Below are 18,489 nucleotides of genomic sequence, written 5' to 3' on the forward strand. Positions count from 1 at the left end.
CCACCGTGTCGACACCGCGTCCTCCTTGATGCAACCGCAAAGACAAATGTTTGCCCTTCCACCGTTCACACGCGGAATCCACATCAACACGGCAACACAACCACCGTCGATCCAACCGCTTGGCCACGCGCGGGTTCTCTAACTCCGGCCATCCAGAACCACCACGGCTCTGTTTCCTCCCCGACGCGAGAACCACCTCACAGATCGTCGACCTCCTAGCTCAAGCAGGTAGACTCGTTCCACTTATTTCACCCTTTTGCAAGATTAAGTATTTGAATGTTTGTGTTTAGTAAAAAAAAAGTATTTGAATGTTTGTGTCTTCTGAAATGTAGAAGGGAAGAGATGCAGAGATGAAAAGAAATTGTGTTTGTGTTTCACGTTTAGAATTTTATGTATGGTAAATGTTGTTAAGGTTTCTATCTTTTAATAATACCCTGCCACATGTCAGTGATCTAGTGGCCTTGAGATTCTGGATGAAATTTTTTGAATTGGTCATGCTGATGAAATAGAGATGCACCGCCCCAAGTCCCTTCTATTTGTTTCTCTTCAATTTTTCTTACTAATGTTAGATTAAGAGATTTATTTCTAGTTAGTTTTTGTCTTTTAAAACTAATATAATTTAATAAAAAGTAATGTATAAATTAAATTTTGGTTGTTTAACTTAGTCTGCTATTAAATAATATAAAAACCTCAAAAATAGTTTATTATCTTAGAATTTTGATTTCATTTGTCATATTATTAAAAAACCAAAATTATATTCTATTAGTTATTTTTTTCCTTTAATAAATAAAAATACAAACACATGTTTTTTAAGTTTAATTTTAATTATAAAAAAAAATAAAAACATTTTAATTAGTCTTTTTTTAGAATTTGATATGTTTAAATTTTATTTTTCTTAATGGTAATTACTTGTTACTAATTTTTATCATTTCTAATGCGTAATTGTATATATCCATCACTAACATTTTCTCGTTTTGCGAGGCATTACTATCATTGAGGCATCAGACTCTCTCTCTCATGGACGTTTGCAATTTTACTCAATTTTGTACATTTAATCCTTATACTTTCCGCGCTTTATTTCCCACAAGGTTTTTATTGTACCCCCATCCCGAAGCCATGTAATAGCTTAGGTTTAATTTCTGCCTTTATTTTCTGCACCTTATAACTGCTTAGATGTATGTTAATAGGCTTGTATGGCAAGATCAATTGAACGCTAGCTAACCTAAACTCAAGATAATAAATAATTGAATCTAACACACGTGATTGCCGAACACACTCACCTCTAGGGTACGCCCCTCTTTGTTGCCTTACAAATTAAACGGTCATGTCCCTCGAATGTGAGGATACTCTTAGCAGGGTTACCTACGAATAAAAATCATCATAAAAGATCATAGACCCTTCGAGTTGCCTACGGTAAAAATGATCTTGTCCCTCGATGTTGCCTTTGATTAAATGATGATAGTCCCTTCGAAATGCTAAAGTATCCTCATAAGTTGCCTTCTACGACCACTTGATGACCCTTCGATGACCCGCACGTCCAATATAAACAAGGACTACCTACTCCTATATAGTATGGATAGTCCTGGGAACTTTAAAACTTACAGAAAAAGACCAGTTAAATAGGGTAGTGCTCTTAAACTGCCTAGCTCAATAAAAAATATCTTTTCAATATCATTTCAAAAAACTAAGGCTACGCATTTACGCTAAAGTCCTTATACTTTTTTTTAATTCAAAACAAACAAAACATGAGTTAAGCAAGTTAAGAGCCCGTAGATAACTACGGATGAAAAGGGTGCTTGCACCTTCCCTTTTCATAACTTACCCCCCGAGCCCGTTTCTTTTTCAAAAAGGTCTTTTTCTGTACTTTTTACCTTTCCTAAAATTGGACAAAATAAAAGTCGGTGGCGACTCATGCTCACCGCAACATTGTTGCATATTAAAAATAAAGTCAGTTCACCGTATTACAGCGTAACGGAAGTAGATTAAATAAAATGAATTTTAGAAAATTAAATATGATAAGTATAGAAATTTTGCACCAGAGAGTTATTCAGATTTAGCCGGGCATTGGTCTAGTTCAGTCCAAAAGGTCTTCTTGAGATTTTTCACTATAACTTGTTAGCTTTTATCAGTTAACCCCACGAACCTTAATACAATATGATATTTGAATTTAAACAATCTTATCCCAAACATATAGAAGGATTTTACCCCAACTTATTCTATCGAGACTGTTAGAAATTTGTGGCTGATCTCTTTAACCAAAACAAAGCTTTTTCCATGAAGATTAATAAACTAATAACAGAGATTTATGGTTTATCTCAAGAACCAATACACAATCTCTTAAAGATATCACACCCTTAAGAATATAAACGACCAGCACAACCACTTAGAAAAATATTCTCCTCACAAATAAAGTTTCACTCAAAAGCACTTAGGCAACCAAAAGTGAAGAAATAATTTTCTAGTGAGAGAAGGAGAAAAAAGTATAGAGATAAATTCTAAACAAATATGAAAACGTCGAAAAGTGGCGTGATTTCAAAGGAGGAAGTCACCCTTTTATATAGTAGTTGAAATCACTCACAAAGGAAAAGATCCATGGGCCTAATTAATTATTTAATCAATTGGTCTAATCGATTGGATTATCTAAATATGATTGTCATGATCCCCAAAATGGAAGGTTATGATATAGAGCCACTATACATCTTTAAGGCACTGATCAAATGTCTTAGAGCATAAATTTGGATAGATCTAATCGATTAGACAATTGATTAAATAGGCCAAATTTTTCTCTTAAGTCATTTCTTCGGCTCTTAGGTCATTTGGTATAATTTTAAGGCATTTTTGAAATAGTTTGATTTTGATTAAAAAAAGCTTTTTAGCATGCGTGTGTGTGTGTGTGTATGTGTGAGAGAGATGCCTTAGAATTTTTAAGTTACTTATTTAATCTTACAACACTTGGTTCACTCAGACAGACAGACAAGACCTAGAGAGCTTTCATACCTTTCCTCAAAGAGGCTTCAAGACTTCATGCTAGATAGTATCTAATTTATAGGAAATTTAATCTTGAGTCCTCATCTGCAATGCAAGCACATATAGATCCTCATGCATTATCGTCATCAAAACTTCAGATACGGATCTTTATTTAAGGTCTATTACCTGCAAAACAAAGTTCCACATTCTCCTCCTTTTTGATGATGACAACGTATCTCTCAAGAAAGATGATAAAAGAAACAAAACAATATATATTGGAGTGATAATACTCTCCCTGATTTAGATAGAACACATACCCTCCTCGTGAGAGTATACTACCTCCCCTTTGTCATAATCAAAAAGGCGGGTAAAAGATGCAATAGATATGCAAACCTGTTTAATTTTAAGACATCATATAACTTTATATTTTTTCCTAAGTATAGCATATGCATTTAAGAGATAAATATTTATGAAAGGAAATGATAAGCAAGCATGAGATAAGTTATTGTATATCTTTACATGTAAAGCACGATTTTAATTAAGTGAAGAAATATCATGAAGCATAGGTATGACATGGGCATTTTGTGACAAAAGAAGATATCACACTTAATGGACTTCGGGCTTTTAGGGATATAGTACGTCAAGCCCATGAAGAGGACTAAAATTGGCATATGCAAACTCACGTCGATCTGAAGTCACGTCGATTGAACTCGTTATTTACAATTAAGAAGACAAGGTTGGTAATGACCATAAATAGCAAGTTCGAGCAAGAAGACAATGACAATAATCTCCATAAAGATCACAGAGACAATAAGATAACACAATTATTGACCATAATGACCAATATCATTTAAACAAGACACATATATAAGAAGACATGTGAAGAACGAATGCATGGGAATTAATTTAATAGATCATATACAATGAAGGCTTCAATGTTTTTACATCAAGGTTATATACAATGTACTTTTTGCGAGTACACATTTATTGCATGAAACACTTCTTATAATATGAAAAATCTCATAACATGTAATTCTTAATATATCGAGATATATTAGTAATTAGGAAATATTAATAATTACAATTGATTAAGCATTGCATAAGTCTCTATATTAAAATAAAATAAAATGAAACATTTACTAAACATGTGTTAGTAAAATGTAAATCAATGGTGCCAATAGGATTATGCATTAAAATACAAATAAATCATTCTTATTTTTAAATTAAACTATAACAAACAAAAATATGATTCAAAGTAAAACTGCAGCAAAAATGAAGTTTTGTGAATTAAATCATTACTAGACTAGGAAAAAACACAAAATGAACCAACATTTAGAAAAAGAAACTAACTTTTATTAAAATGCAAATTCACATCGGGGGAGTCAAAATTCAAAGGAAAAGGAAGTGCGAATTATCGAAATACAAATGTTGATATCGATATTTGCTAACCATATGATGTTGTTATTTAGGAAGGATTCGAAGGTTGTAGTGATTTTAGATTATTTCTTTGATATAGAAAATCCATGTAATAAATAATAAACATGACTCTTTATTAACATGAAGCGCATCTGGTGTAGTGGTATCATAGTACCCTCCCACGGTACTGACCAGGGTTCGATTCCCTGGATGCGCATTTTTCTTTAGCACTTTTTTTTTGCATAAGAAATGATATAATTAAAAAAAAATATTCAGTTTTTTGCTTGAAAAATGCTTATCCTTGGGAGATTAATAGTTTATATTGTGTTCATTCTTAGGTATTTAAGTGTATTTTAAATCATAAACATTAATACTTACTGTGTAAAATAATGACATTGCATTATAAAATACAAAATAATGTCATTATAAGTTTTAAATCATAAAGATTAATACTATGTTTAAGTATTGTAGTGTGTTTTAAACAATAATGACATACATTTTGTAATGGTATATCTGTAATGGTTTCAGTCACCTTAGCATAAATGGATATCTGACCTTTATGGCTAGAGCACACTGATCCCATTGAGAGGACTCAAGGTGGCTTAGGCGAACTCATGTCGATCTCAAGTCATATTGACTGAACTCTCCATTCATAAACAAGAAGACAAAGTCGTTAATGGTCAAAAATATCAAGCTCAAACAAGAAGACAATGTCATTAATAGCCATAAAGATCACACACAAACAATGAGACAACATAATTATTGACCATAAAGACCGAGATCATAAAAACAAGATTGAAGGGACTCGAGTATTAAAAGACTAACGAAGAACGAAGGAATGGGAATTTATTTCACAAGTCATATACGATAGAGGCTTCACTATTTTTACTCCGACGAGGTTACATATAATATACTATTTGCGAGTACACATTTATTGCAGGAAACACTTCTGTACAATATGAAAAACCTCATATAGTATGATTCTTAATATATTATGATATATGAAATATTAATAGACATAACTGCTTAAGTATTGCTTACGTCTCTTCATAAAAAAACAAAAAAGAAACATTTATTAAACATGTGTCAACAAAACACAAATCAATGAGGTCAATAAGATTATGTATTTAAATACAACAACATTACACAACACATTTCAAATAAATCATTCTTATACGTAAATTAAACTACATCAAACAAAAAATGAATTTAAAGTAAAATTACAGCAAAAATGAAGTTTTATGGATTAAATCATTACTAGCTTAAGAATAAAAACAAAATGCACTGACATTTACATAATGAAAATAATTTTGCTGAAACTTGAAAATCATATCAGGGGAGTCGCAATTCAAATGAGAATGATCAAACTAGAGATGGTGATATAATATTTTATAGCTAAATGATCTAGTTATTTAGGAAAGATTCAAAGTTCATATGGATTTTAGATATTTTCTTTCATATAAAAAAATCAATGTAATGAATAATATATGTGACTTTACATTAACATGAAGCACATCTGGTGCAGTGGTATCAAAGTACCCTCCCACGATACTGACCAGGGTTTGATTCTTTGGATGCACATTTTTATTTAGCACTTTGTTTTTTCCATTTTACTATTGATCATTTATTTATGTAACACATCTCTTCCTATATATACTCATGTCATACTTCAATTCTTAAAACATCTATGATTAATCAAGGGTGTGATGCCACACATTTTAATACTCATATCATACATAACATTTTATTTCTTCCTATAAGAAAAGATGTTTGCATAAGCTCTTCTATTTTCTAACTAAGTTATGACGCAACCTATGTCGTTAGTTAATCTCAACTATCCATCATATGCGTAAAAAATAAAGCATCTCTCAGAGTGAAGTTTTTTTTTATAAGAGAGTAGCGAAGCGCCTGACGATATCAATGTTTATAAATAGTTTAGCATCATTATTCCCAAAACTTAGTATCTCGCCAGACGTTTCAGAAATTTTAGCAAAATGAAAGAGAATGAAGAGAGAGAAATAAATGTGTTGGTTTTAGATAGGTTAAGTGAACTTTTTTAATTATTTTGAAATTTAAAGTCAGAGAGAGAAATTCAAGGGTGATATTTTTGGTTTTTGATGAAATTAGACGATTTCTCATGAAATTGATTCAAAGAGAGATTATGACGGGGGACAAGTTATAAGTTGTTTTTTTTATCGCCTTTAATTTTTTTATTATATCGTCTTAATTATGATTTTGCTTTGTTTTTATTATTATTTTACGTCCATTTTTTAGTTTATGTGGTGTTTTAAGATTATGAAGAGGAATAAAGGTTCAAAGCCCATATTCAAGAGAAATAAGGCATAAGCAGAGAGATGCCTAAATGTCTGAAAAAACTAAGGAAGAATGAAGTAAGTTTGGCACAAAACAATGAGAATTACGACAATCCCTTAATGGTCTATGGTATTCAAGAATGAAAAATCAAGGTTTTCATCTAAACAACGACGAGAATCACGATCAAACTATAATTCTCTTAAACTTTTTTTTGAAGTTTTTTTTGGTACGAAAACATGGAGCATTATTTACGGCATACCCACCCTTGTTTTTTTTTTCTTTTCTGTTTTGTTGTTTCGTTTTTTTAGATTGTTTTGCATCTTGTAAGTTATGTATAGAATATCCAAGGCATATTATGAATTATTACTCATTACTAGGTGCTTAGGCTATATAAACAAGTCTAACTTAATCTATGTATACTCTCCACGACATTCTTGACACTTCACATTTTTATAATTCTCTATAAAAGTTCTGCATTTTTTTTTGCTTTATTTGAGATGAATAAAACATTTTTTTAACTTTAATTTTCTTTGCAATCCAGTTATGTTATTTCTTAATCTTATTATCAATTAGTTTATTTATGTATATTTTTCATTATGTACGTGTTTCTCGTTATCATGAGTGAATAGTCCCTTTCTACTTTAGGATTGTGAGGGCAGTCAAAATGATAAACTTATAATAAATATTATTTCATACTTTTTATAAGAACTCTAGTGATACTTTGGCTTCTAAGCTTTTAATGTACGTCCATGCGAAACTAGATACAACATTAAATACCTATTAATACATTACTTGGCGAGGAATGATATCAGATACATAAAATTCATACAATTGGACCAAAACAAAAAATAATGGTGGTTCAATTAAGAAAGCTCTTCCTTAAACAATAATTTTTCTTAATGAGTCTTAACGTTAAACCAACCATTAAAATAAGGGTAGGGGGATTGTTGTTCCTCATCCCTCAGGAGGGGGTGTTAGTTACTCCATTGTCAAAACGGGTGTAAAATCCACGAGATCCATCTTGCGTGCAAAAGCAAAAGCTTCCAGAGAACGAGTAGGAGAAAATACTGGAGCAGGAGTGGAGGCATAAGAGGAAACCCCAATGTTCACCATAGCCCGAATGCCTTAGGCATCGATAAGGCTATGAAAAATTTCCAACTTGCTTATTTTTTCCATGCTATCTATAAAACGCAATTATGCATCTAAAAAAAAGATTCTGCTCTCTCCAAAGATCTACTTCCCCTCCTCAAAATCAACTGCACTCAAGATAAAGCAAGTATTAATTCGCCTTTTCCTCACTTCAAATGGAGGCCCCTCATTGGGACTGAACCCGTCCTCATTTCCAAGTCCTTAAAATCAAGATTGCATGTCCTCTTTCATTGTTACCTCACTCGGAGAAAGAAAACTCAACTAGGTACAATAGGAGTCAACACCCCAGTTAAAGTGGATCTTAAAGGTAGAGAAAACACAAGAAATGAAGGTTTGAATTGGATTTTCTAAAAACTTTTCTTCTTAGAAAAACTATTCACAAAGTCAATAAGATAGTTAAGAGGGAGAAGAAAAAAAACATGTTTGGTTATACAGGTTCCCCTTAGAAAAGGCTAATCCTATCCACTCGTCAAGGTGATTTCGCCTTAGAAAATGACTTAATCCACTAATCTTGAAATATTACAAACAACCTCTAAGAGTATAGAAAGACACCTTAGTCCTTTCAAGTATATAGACTAACAACCTAGTCACTTGAGGAATACAAATCTCAACAGATTTACAAATGGTAATGTTTACAAGATATTGCTTCTAAAAAGCAGATTGAAACATAAACTCTTAAGCTCAGATGTTAGCACAATATAATGAGGAAAAACTTTTGTGTTATAGAGATTATTAGAAACTAGATTTCCCATAATGGAGTGTTTTGTACAGTTTCTCTAAGATATTTCTTTCTCTTTTTAGTTTTGAATTTCTTCTGCTGAGTTTGAAAATATAGCTTAACAACGTTTTTGTTCTTCATGAATTGGCAGCTTCTTCAAAGCATAGTGTCTCATATAAATTGTCTCATGGAAAAGATGATCATTGAGAGAGGACATGACGTAACTTTCCTTGGTGTAATGGCTCCAAAAAGTCACGGGGAACAAAGAGCACACCTAAGATGGAATCGTACAATACGTTATGCAATAATGGAAAAGGTGATGTACTGTTATACCATATTGCTTCTATTGCAAGTTTCTGATCATTATTCTTTTTTAGATGTATTTCTTATATGAAGTAGAGAGAGCAATAAAGAGATCATGTAACATAGAAGTTCCAAGAGAAAATATTAGGGGTGCTCGCGGTGCGGTTTGGGCGGTTTTGACGAAAAAAATCATCCGAACCGCAAGAGAAAAAATAGTGCGGTTTGGTTTGGTTCGGTTGACTTTTAAAAAAAATCCTAACCAAACCAAACCAAACTAATGCGGTTTGGTTCGGTTCGATTGGTTCGGTTTTTTACAAATATTTTATTGAGCCATACATACACATATATATGACAACACAATTTTATATTTAGACATTCATACACTAACAAATAACAACAAAACTCGTCATATTTTGACAACAATTTTCCATGTAATATGTAAAAATTAAATTAGACAAAAGTGGAATATTAAACATAAAATAATAGCATAAAACAATATAAAATTATTATAATGAAAAAAAAATAGAAGAGACGAAAGATTAGTGAAGGTGAAAAAGAAAAAGAAAAAATGTTGAGAGATTAGAGAAGAAGATGCGCGATAAAAATGAAACTGAAATACGGAACATTTACATAAAAATGAGAAGGTGAAAAAGAAAGAATATAGGAGAGTAAAGATTATAGAAGAAGATGGAAGATGTATGTAGCAAAGAAGGTGAAATAATGTTATTAGAGATTTGAGAAGATCGGGACTGAAATTATATGTGTAAGGATGAGAAAATTGTTCGTATTCATAACGCTAATGTATAATAGGTTTAATTTTGGGTTGGATGTGAGTTAAGTAAAATTTAGGTTGTAACATAATGCGGTTTGATTCGGTTTGGTTCGGTTTACAAAATACAAACCGCAAACTGAACCGAATCGTGCGGTTTTGTTAAAAAATGACCCAAACTAATCCGAATCAAATGCGTTTTTTTGCGGTTTCGGTTTGGTTTGGTTTGCGGTTTTCTATTGGGTTGGTTTGGTTTTGAGCACCCCTAGAAAATATTCTTCAAAGCTAGAAAGAAGTCTTTAGAGTTGAAAGCAGTAGCCTATCTGAACGACCCGTTCTGATTTCTGAGTTGGAAGTAAAAAAGTGTATCTGAGCTGAAATTTGATCTAGAAAAGTAGCTTAGCTTTAGAACATTTGTAAATCCTTTTTCTGATGAGTTATTCAACATTCTTCAGAACTGCTTATGTCACTTCAGAATTGAGATGAATAGTTCTTCTGATGTGTGATGACGCTGATTCTGATGATTTTCTGGACAACAATCCTAATCAACTAAAATAGTGAATCTACACACTTAAGAAACCATTAGAGTACAAAATTGCATAACAAATATATGTATTGTTATCATCAAAACTTAAAGATTGAATGCAGTACCAAATCTTGTTCTAACAGATATTAGACTAGTACTTTGGATATAAAAACTGACAGTATTAAGGAGAATTGATAGGGATATAGTAGAAAGCATAATGAGTTGTAGGGGTGCATGACTTCACCAAGAGAAAACTTTTCAAAAAACCGCCCTGCCTTGAGTAAATAAGCCAAAATAGTGGATGCTCGGGTTAAAGCTAAAGAAGCCTTAATTATGAAAGTTATATGGGGACGTGTGACTCAGACGAAAAAGATTGAAAAAAAACTGAGAGAGGGCTTCCGAGATTTATACTCGACACACAGTTGAAAGATTCTTATATACGCCTAAGACACCTTGTGAATCTGGAAAGGAACAACTTTTAAATGTTTTAGAAAAACTGACTCATATTCAGAAAAAGGCAATTTAAGTCATATTCTTGTAAACAAACACTCATGGAACAAGACCATGTCGCTGTCAGAAGAACTATGTATCCTCTTCTTTCCTAGCCATGGAAGAACCAATGACTCCAAAGGGTCACCGACCACAATGTTTGCATTGCTTAGGGCTCCATATACCGGTGTTCGAACGTTACAAAGAGACCTTCAACATTCCACCAAAGCCGGCCGTAACCGCCCCACCGTTATGGAAGTTACAGTTCTTTAAAGGATCAAAATGACAGGAGTTATGACGATTCGCTCATTATGGAGGGAATCCAAAGTTTCTTCATCAATGAAAGCAATAATGACTCCAGCAACTATAAATAGGGTTCCCAACTGAGGTACAAGCAAGACACATTTTTATCTTGAGTTCGCATCAGCTGTGCTGCTCAAATCCTTATAGCTATAAACCACAAACTCCTGTGTAACATCGCCGAAATCTTCTTCCGAAAAATAATCAAAAGTGTTTTACAAGAACAATATCTAAAATTAAATATAATAAAAGTTTTGTCAAAAATATGTGTGTTGGACGATATCTAAAAAAATATAAAACATTTTTAATATTTTACTAGGGGCATGGGAGAAGGGAAAATGGTGAAAAAAAAAATTGACAAAATTGAAATCCTAAATAACAAAAGCGCAGCTACATTTTCAAGTGGGATTATTACTTTCATTCATTCAACCACAATGAAATTGTTGGCGGGTTCATTTCACAAAAATAAATTTACACCTCATCAATCCGCTCTACAATCTTTCCACCAATCAAAACCAAGCAAGTTAAATCCAACGCTCCATCTTTCAACTTCCCCTCTCACACGGATCCTTACAAATCCAACGGTCAAAATCACCTACTCATACCTATATACATTCCGAATTTTCCTTTCTCTAACATCAAAGCATTCACCTTCTCATTCGCATCAGCTCAATCGCAAAGAAAGAGAGAAAAAACACAAGAAATTTCAGCCATGTCTGGAAGAGGCAAGGGAGGAAAGGGTCTCGGAAAGGGAGGAGCCAAACGACACCGTAAGGTTCTCAGAGACAACATCCAGGGAATAACAAAGCCTGCAATTCGTCGTCTCGCAAGACGTGGTGGAGTGAAACGTATCAGCGGTTTAATTTATGAGGAAACTCGCGGTGTTCTCAAGATCTTTCTTGAGAACGTGATTCGTGATGCTGTTACCTATACAGAGCATGCTCGCCGTAAGACTGTTACTGCGATGGATGTTGTTTATGCTCTTAAGAGACAGGGGAGGACTCTTTATGGATTTGGGGGTTAGAAAATTAGGGATTGGAATGTTAATTAGGGTTTCTTGTATTTTGAATCTCGTGTTGATAAGTAGTGTGTAATATTACTGGGTTTTAGCATTGGCAATGGTTTTTGCTATTCTCAGAGTTATTAATGGGTGATTTGAATTTTCAACTTTTTTTTCAATTCTTGTTATCGTTTGTTACTGTTTTTTAATTGCGTGGTGCTTAATTTGAATCTGTAGTTAAAATTGAATAAAGAAATTGAGGTTGAGATTCGGATTAGTCAATGTTAGCTTATCATTTCCATTCACTAGAACCGGTGTGGGTGGGACTCATTCTTTTGGTTTAGAATCAACCCTTCGTGTTATGATTTTGAAGAACACACATTAAATAAGTTATGATGGAATTGATTCTCTTAAAATGAATTAGCCAAAACTGCTTTCTCCGAGTTGTTTTCTAATTGGTGATGGATTTTGCTTAAACTTTGTATGCTCTGTTTAAAAAAAATACAGTATCAATAATACTTAATCTGAAATCAAATTTAATATATTGGTGTAATGCTACGAAGTATTCACCAGATTTTTTGTTCTTACTAATTTAATTTATGTAAGAGTAGTGTTAGTTGAATGCAAGTATTAGACATTGTATGTTAATGGATACTAATGTCTCTATCTCTCTTACTTTTCATCTTATATATTGTCTGGATATCAAAAATACGCTAATATACTATGAAATTATAAATGTACTATGAAATTATAAAAAGTCACCTCGTTGACACCTAATTTTAGGTGTATAAATATCATCTCTCTTTACTTAAAATAATTGAATATGTTTTTTTTTTTAAGTATCAATTAGGGTTTCAATTCAAAACTTCTCTTAGCTTTTTCATTGGTTACCACTCAACCTCTAACCCTCCAATTTTATCTTGTTTTCATCACTAACAGTTATCATTTGATGAGAAAATTCATGTCATATTTAGTTGAGAATGAAACAACCCTAAAGCTAAATGTCGGCATATAAGGTGGTTATATTGTATGAGACAATGGCGAACAAACTTCTAAGAGTAAGTTATTATTAGCAAGATAATCAAAATTGAATCGAACATTGAATCAAGATAGACATGGATTCAATGTTTAAAAGTCCAACTTGAGTCAAACTGATAATATATAAATATTTTAGTTTTACTTTTTATGAAGTATAGAAACTAATAGTAAATAAAAAATAACTTAATAATGTAATTCATACTATTATAACAATTATTAATTTTAGTATTTGAGTAGTCCAAAAAATATTGTGACAGTTCCTGCAAAGAACAATAATTTGATAACTCCTCTGAAATTGGCTAGATAGGACCAAAATAGTCACAGTGGGTAACTTATATGTATCATTTGGATATTGGTTGTCTTTGTCTTCAGCTGATGTCAGCTTATTTTACTCGCCTTCTTGAAGGATGGTAATCGACAAATGGTCTTTAAAGTTGATGTTCAACTGTTGCGTAATTTGAGATTATATTTGGATCTTGTGACATCACGTCTTTAAATGTTCTTTAAGACATTCAAATATGATGCAATTCCCATCCAACGTCGAGAAAGAGCACAGAGCCCGACGAATGGTGGTGAGAATACCCGTGAGACCTCGCCCAATCCCGTGTTGTTTTATTCGGGATATACATAACCTCCAAAGCGTAAGGCCCAAGTGGGCGAAGTGCTTAAGGGTGTCATATCCTTACCGCCTAAACGATGGGATGTACACAACCTCATAGCATGAGACCCAATGGGGCAAAGCACTTAAGGGTGTCATATCTTTATTGCCAAAACGAAGGGATGTACACAACCCCCCAAGCGTGAGGCCTAAAAAGGGGGCGAAGCGCTTAAGGATGTTGTGTCTTTACCCTCAACGAAATATCACTTCACTAGAAAAAGAAACTAAGTCCCTTAAGAAAGAGCGTGATTTATTGATGAGTGTTAAGGAATCCACGTAAAATAATTATAATGGGAAACTCACCCAAGCCGAGAAAGAATCCCAAGAACATTTCAACCGCATGTTGGCTGAAGTTAAAGACGAGCACATGAATGACTTGATGTTCGGGGATTTGGGTTTCGAAAAGGCCAAGGCTCATGCTTTGTGTCTTTACCCTAATTTGGATATGAATGAGCTAGATTACTTCCAAGAGGTGGTGTATGGTTGTCTAGTATAAGAGGTGGATCATGGATCATCAAAAGAAATCCCAAATTTCAATGTTGAGTTGTTGAAAAAGCCTTTGACTTCTAATGTTGTCGGGGTCTATGAATCTGATATGACCCTTACTGACGGTGATGGTAGCAGGAAGGTTATTGTAAAGTCAAGCCTTTCCAATTATATGTTTTGATGAAGTCAACACATTTTCATGAATATAAAAAGGATAAGCAAAAGAACTATGGCATTGGATCAAGATAACAACTTTGGTGAAGATTAGTTTTAATTGATTGATTTTCAAACTCAAATTGGTACTAGTTAAACTTTAAGCATTGACATATTCTAATGTTAAAAAAACACCTTTCATTCATTCATATGCATTACCTTAAAAATCTCTTAGTGCCATTGATCATAAGTATTTTGCATAAAGTTTTTTCCACCTTTTTCTTCAGAGTAACTGATTACCTGAGATAGAGTAACCAGTTACCATAAACTGGAAGTGTCTATGTGTTTTTCGTTTTTGGCTTGTTTTAGATGAAGTAGCCGGTTACTTCATCCAATTAACCGGTTACTTGGACATAAATTTGAAATTTTTTAAGGCATCGTTTCAGAGTAATCGATTACCTCGTTTCAAGTAGCCGGTTACCACTAAACCAATGAGACTTTTTCATTCTTTTTCTGATCCAAACAAAATTCAATTATAAAACTTTGACCATTGCATTGTTTAATCATTTTATACCCTTTTTAAATGGTAAGATACTCATATAAATATCATACACATCAGTTCTCAATGCTACACCTCTTTCGTTATAATTTACCATCAGTTTCTCACATATTTTCATACAAGTGTTTTGCATACTTGAAATTTCATTGAGAAATTGTCTGCACATTGTTTCATATAAATTCAGAAATATTTCTCATTCATTCATAAACACTTGAGAACTAAAATATCATTGTTAATTGTTTGCTTGAAAGAGAAGATCAATCCTAGTGATTTATATGTATATATATATATATGTATATATATATATATATATATATATATATATATATATATATATATATATATATATATATATATATATATATATATGTATATATATATATATGTATATATATATATATGTATATATATATATATATATATATATATATATATATTCATCAACTTCATTCCTTAATTTCTTTTTCATATTTTGTTGGTGTACCTTGCTGTCCAGGTTTGTTGGAAGCAAGAGAATTGATCTTGAGAGGATTGTTCTCATATCAATTTGGTTAATCACAAGAGAATTGTCCTTGTTGATTATGTTAAGTCTTGTACAAGTCCTAACAATAGTGAAATCTCTTTCGGTTTAAAAGGGGATGAGAGTACTCTCGGATTGTGAGGGGAACCAGGATATATCCTTGCGTTCTTTATTTTTCTGCACTCTTTACTTTCATAACTTCACCGTAAACCAAAAAAATAATTACCTTCATCAAATAAACCAAAAATTTTCTAAAGTACTTCTAAAGTTGAAAAAGAAGATAATCAGGTAGAATACAAGAACTTCGTGCTTCTTGTAAAAATGTTAGGTATATTATTCAGCAATAAAAATAATAGTACTAATTTGTGCAAAAGAAGAAGTTCTTTAAAAAGAATGAAGTTGTTAGAATATATGATAAGTATTTCCTTTATCGTTTCCTCAGGGATTGATGCGATACTACCGCCGTTCTACAGTTTAGTGTAATTTGAGTTAAGGTTGATTCAAAGTTTGGTGACATAAAATGTAAAGATTAGTGTTCATTAGTTTGCTTCATATGTATTCTAATAATCATGTATATGAACCGATTAATAATTAATACAACCACGTATCCTCTCAATACCGTTTATCTCTAAAGCAATATTGTGATTATTATCATATTACCGTCAGATGATCTCTCATGCTGACAATCAACATGATAATCTTAAAAGCTTGATACAAGTGATTATGAACTCACAAATCTATCTCTAGAGTTTGTTTATTAATAGATGAATATCCTTTAGGTCAAGATTTGAAACATATCTCTCAATAGTGATCCAAAACAACAAATATAACATAAATAACAAGATATTCAGCATATATTAATCATCAACCAAGTTCATATACAACAGATCAAAGAAAGTACATATTTACAAACTAGCTACTTCTAATCTTGACACAAGATGAAACTTAGCTCTCCATAGCCATGGAGCTTCAACAACAAGCAACAAAACAAGATTTGGTAGCATCAAACTCAAAGAAAGATGAAGGAAGATGCTTTGAAATCTTGAAGATTCACTTGAAAATGTTTTTTTCTCTTCTCCTTTCTCTTGCCCTAACTTGTTGTAAAAAGTGTGTTGTGTTAAAAAATGATAAGAACCACAAAATATCATGTTAAAGTGCCTAAACACAAGTGACCAAAAAGTAGGCCCGCTAAGCGGACATCCCAAAATATCTATTTTGTCTTCAGCATCCGCTGAGTGGAGGGGGTCTGCTAAGCGGACTCAACTTTAGATTTCGCTTCTGCCAAGCCTCGCTTCAAGCGGGGTGATGAACTTGGAAGCATAAGCGCGTTTATGGTCCGCTTAGCGGACCTTCTGATACAATTCTTCTTCTTTGAGTCTCCAAACCTCCTTCCAAGCTTATTACATCAAAGTCTTTTCATTCTAAGCTTGCCAAAATAGCCAATACCTATATAAAAGGTAAATAAAAGTCATAAAACTAAACTTATGTACAATCTAAAAAAATGTTATTTATTTACATACTATTACACTAAAATGAATCAAAACTTGGTGAAAGAGTTAAGAAATACCACAAAATCTATGAACAAAATATGCACAAATAGGATTCTAACAGAAGCCTCCACTTCAACACAAGATGTGACTTGCTATGAATGTGGGAAACAAGGACACATAAAGTCGGATTGTCCAAAACTTGCAAAAAAAGTTTCAAAATAAGAAAGGAGTCAAAGCCTAAAAGAGCTTACATTGCATGGGATGGTAATAAAGTGAGTTCATCTTTCGATTCAGAAAGCAAGGAATATGTAAATCTTGCATTGGCATCACATCATTCTGATGATGAATTTGAAAAGGTTAGTAGTGAATTTCCCTCTCTTGATAATAATGGTCAAGGTGCTATAAACAAATTACTTAATGAATGTAAATTTTTGTGTAAAACGATATCAACACAAGAGAAACAAATCAAATCTCTTTAAGAAAAGATTGATACCATGCAAAAGGATTTAGAAGTTGAGAAAACAATATATTGATAATGAAAAACAAAATTTTTCATGCAAAGAATGTGATTCACTTTCTTTTCAAATTTTCCAATTAAAAAGAGTTCTAGAAAGATATGAAAAAAGGACAAGTTGGATTGGACAATGTCCTTAGTCAACAAAGATACTCTAATGATAAAAGTAGAATTGGTTATTCTAAAACTGATAAACCAAGTACTATTAAAACTATCTTTGTTAAGGCAAGTGACCATTCAAACAAAGAGAAAGTGAAACACACACAAAGAGTTCATAATCACCCTAAGAAAAGATTTCCTAAAAATAAATCTTACGTGCCTAGATATAAAAGTAATTTTGTTCCTTCTTGTTTTTATTGTGGTATAAGTGGTCATACACCTAATGTTTGCTAAGTGAGAAACTTTAGTGTGGCAAGTGGGAATTATGTGTGGGTTAAGAAAGAAAAAAATTATGAAGGACCCAAGGCACATTGGATACCTAAAAAAACCTAATTTTTTTTGAAGGCATGCTTGAAAAACACTACAAATATGTGGTATCTTGATATTGGTTGTTCGAAGCATATGATGGGAGCCAATTTTCAAATCTAGTGCTTAAGGCCAAGGGTTTTGTCACTTATGGAGACAACAACAAAGGAAAAATTCTTGGCATTGGCAAAGTTGGAGCACCACATTTCACATCCATTAAAGATCTACTTTATGTTGAAGGACTAAAGCATAATCTTTTTAGCATAAACCACCTTTATATCAAAGGCTACATGATCAAATTTACCAAAGATGAATGTTTGATTAAAGATGAAGCCACTCATGAGGTAAAACTCAAAGGTAAAAGAATTAACAATTTTTTTTATGATATCTTTAGATGATTTATCTTTGAAAGTAAAATATCTTATGGTAAACAGTAATGAAGCATGGCTTTGGCATAAAATGGCAACCCATATTCATATAAAACATTTAAATAAATTAGCCAAACGTGATCTAGTCATTGGTTTACCAAAGATAAAGTTTGTCAAAGATAAATTATGTGATGCTTGTCAAAAGGGAAAGCAAATAAAATCAACTTTCAAGCCAAAGAATATGGTATCTACAACAAGGCCACTTCAATTTTTGCACATGGACTTGTT

The 18,489-nt window shown here is 32.4% G+C and overlaps 1 protein-coding gene and 1 non-coding gene across 2 annotated transcripts; both read left to right on the forward strand.

The window, feature by feature from the left end:
* The first annotated feature begins 4,529 nt into the window (after positions 1–4,529).
* On the forward strand, positions 4,530–4,600 carry TRNAG-CCC (transfer RNA glycine (anticodon CCC)). Its single transcript has one exon. It is a non-coding gene; the product is annotated as a tRNA-Gly (tRNA).
* A 6,988-nt stretch (positions 4,601–11,588) lies between these two features.
* Positions 11,589–12,117, forward strand: LOC131610578 (histone H4). Its single transcript, XM_058882555.1, has one exon. The coding sequence runs from the start codon at positions 11,663–11,665 to the stop codon at positions 11,972–11,974; it is 312 nt and encodes a 103-aa protein (XP_058738538.1). The 5' UTR covers positions 11,589–11,662; the 3' UTR covers positions 11,975–12,117.
* The last annotated feature ends 6,372 nt before the right edge of the window (positions 12,118–18,489 follow it).

The sequence above is a fragment of the Vicia villosa genome, linkage group LG1 (genome assembly GCF_029867415.1).
Source record: "Vicia villosa cultivar HV-30 ecotype Madison, WI linkage group LG1, Vvil1.0, whole genome shotgun sequence".
Classification (NCBI taxonomy): domain Eukaryota; kingdom Viridiplantae; phylum Streptophyta; class Magnoliopsida; order Fabales; family Fabaceae; genus Vicia; species Vicia villosa.

What these genes read in the sequence shown, in the direction of transcription:
- LOC131610578 (XM_058882555.1), top strand. Translation starts at nt 11,663, where the DNA reads ATGTCTGGAAGAGGCAAGGGAGGAAAGGGTCTCGGAAAGGGAGGAGCC.